General features: G+C 38.5%; 1 protein-coding gene across 1 annotated transcript in view; it reads left to right on the forward strand.

Moving 5' to 3' along the window:
- Nucleotides 1-2453, forward strand: part of LOC128878284 (chondroitin sulfate synthase 1) — a 21435-nt gene that overhangs the window by 13770 nt on the left and 5212 nt on the right. Inside the window, exons 4-5 of the mRNA XM_054126370.1 lie at nucleotides 381-521; nucleotides 595-775. Coding sequence (XP_053982345.1) covers nucleotides 381-521; nucleotides 595-775 — 322 coding nt within the window. The remainder of the gene's footprint in view (nucleotides 1-380; nucleotides 522-594; nucleotides 776-2453) is intronic.

Raw genomic sequence — 2453 nt, forward strand, 5'->3', positions numbered from 1 at the left:
AAATTTTCTTTCCCTCCTTGGCCTTCACATTTATGGTCCACCCTATCGAAAGACTGTAATCACAACAATTCAAGATCCTTTAAAAAAGAAACAGTCACTATGATAGTCCGTCTATTTCTGCTCCATAAAAGATTAATTAATCATTAATTAAACTGCTAAAATTTGTCACCATAGCAATAAAAAAAATCTTATCAAGAAATTAGTAAAATTCACAGTATCCACACATCCAGGTTTCTCTTTTTTCTTTTCTTTTCGATAAAATCGAATAATGGCGACTATTGAAGATCTTCTAAACGCGAAACCGTCGCGATGACAGTCCGTCTATTTCTGTCCCATTAATCTTAATTGCAGCTGGCATTGGATGGGTTTCGTTGTTGCAGATGCAGTCCATTCTGTACCACAACAGCAGCGGTGCACAGGCGTTCACCGGAAACCTGAAGAAAAAAGAGGTTCACCGCGCGATCACGCTGCATCCTGTTAAAAGTCCGCCGCACATGTACAGGCTGCACAATTACATGAGGGTTGGTACACCGAGACGCTTAACGTCACCTGTAATTCGCCACGGTCGTGCAAGAGATTCGATTTCCGTTCCAGGGCCTACGGATACAGGATCTGCAGCAGGAGAGGCTCGATCTTCACAGAGACATCTACGCCATGGCCGGCCAGCTCGGGATAAGCGTCGAGGATCTCAAGAATTACGAGATCGCCGAAGGCGTTCCCCTGTTTCCTGTTAACTCTCACTCGAAAGAGTATCCCGGCGACACGGAGATGCTGGGTGAGCTTTTGATTGATTTTTTGAAACATGGACAGAACTTCGAAAATAAATATTACGTGTACAGTGGAGTTATTGTTGACAAAAATTTGGTTTACATCACTCTGACTTTCACCCTTTTATTTATAGTATGGTGACGTAATTAGGTACTCGAGAAGTTAAAGAGACTTTCACTTATCTAATTTCTAATCTGTCTATCGGAGTGCTTCGTGCAATATTTGCAATGCGATTTTTCGAAATAATTTCAATTTCGGATGAACACTTTCGAATATACAATACTCTCCTGTTCTTCAAAGGAATTACCTTCTGCTTGTTCTTTTAGGCTTCTTTTTTTCTTCCTCGTCTTCTATAATAACACCGGTACGTCTTTCAACGTGGCTTAATCAATATTCATCACAATGTTGAAAGGCAGAAAGCCGAGATGGAAGCAACTTTAATTACGTTACAGTTACAGTGTGCATGTTTCCAAGCAAATTGCCGAATCATCGCATTTAATTCGAGTTGTTACTTTGATGGACCGAGATATCTTCCGAGTGAGTCGTCAGCATCGAAATCTTCGTAGATGGATTTCATGACTTTTTGCACTTTTGGACTTAGAGGAGAATCTGATTAATCCTACTCTTCGATGACAAAACTAAAATATTAATATACAGCCAGTCTCATAAGTATTCGTACTCTTTATATCTATCGAAGAAAGTCTAAATGATAGGTTTCATGTTGCCAAATCAACTTTCAATTATGAATATATACATGAATGAACTTCGCATGTGTATATATTTACAATTACAATTTTATTTGGAATCATGAAGCATTCATTTAAATTAAGCAAATTTCAATAAATATAGAGGGTATGTATACTTATGGGACTGACTGTAATTACAATTACTTGGCTCTGAACTGAAAAAGTGAAGAAGAAATTAAAAATTCAATCATCAGAGTATTATTAACAATAAAAGGAAGAAAGGATAAAAAGAAATATCTTTCCTTTCGTCTCACAGCTATAAACAGAAAATTAAAAATTCAATCATCAGAGTATAATTAACAATAAAAGGAAGAAATGAGAAAAAGAAAAATCTTTCCTTTCGCCTCACAGCTATAAACAGAAAATAATTAACTCGTTAACAATAATCCTATATAATAAATTCCTCGAAACGTCTAATTTTTCCATCGTAACGCGGCATGCTTCAGCGCGCAGTTGCTTAATCTCGACCTTGCAGTAAGAATTCGAATCGTTTCCGTGGATGTGCGTTATTAATGAAGTCCACTTAGGATGATTAGTTCGTGCGAATTGATCGTCGCATGGACCCGGCGATGCCGATGCGTGGCACGGTCACGATTCGTTTCAGCCCATCAGACTGGGCGATCAGGATTTCGATCATGATTCGTCTCATTTCCATCTTCTTCACTTGCGCCGGACAATTCACGAGTGGCGTGCAACGATTCGCGCTCAAGTGATCCCGTTTTACATCCATTATGGCACAAAGACAGCGAACGTTTAAATTCGTCGAGGGACTGAGTGATTAGTAGACCGCGAATGTTTATTCATTTATTGCGACATATAGGAACACGTACGAGATATAATCGTGTTCTTTTCTTATATAGTCAATGCAGTTGACAACTTTTGATTAGCTTAAGATCAAAATGAAGAAATTGAGTATAAGCTTCCACCCTTTCTGCTCCT

Source organism: Hylaeus volcanicus, chromosome 6 (genome assembly GCF_026283585.1).
Source record: "Hylaeus volcanicus isolate JK05 chromosome 6, UHH_iyHylVolc1.0_haploid, whole genome shotgun sequence".
NCBI lineage: Eukaryota > Metazoa > Arthropoda > Insecta > Hymenoptera > Colletidae > Hylaeus > Hylaeus volcanicus.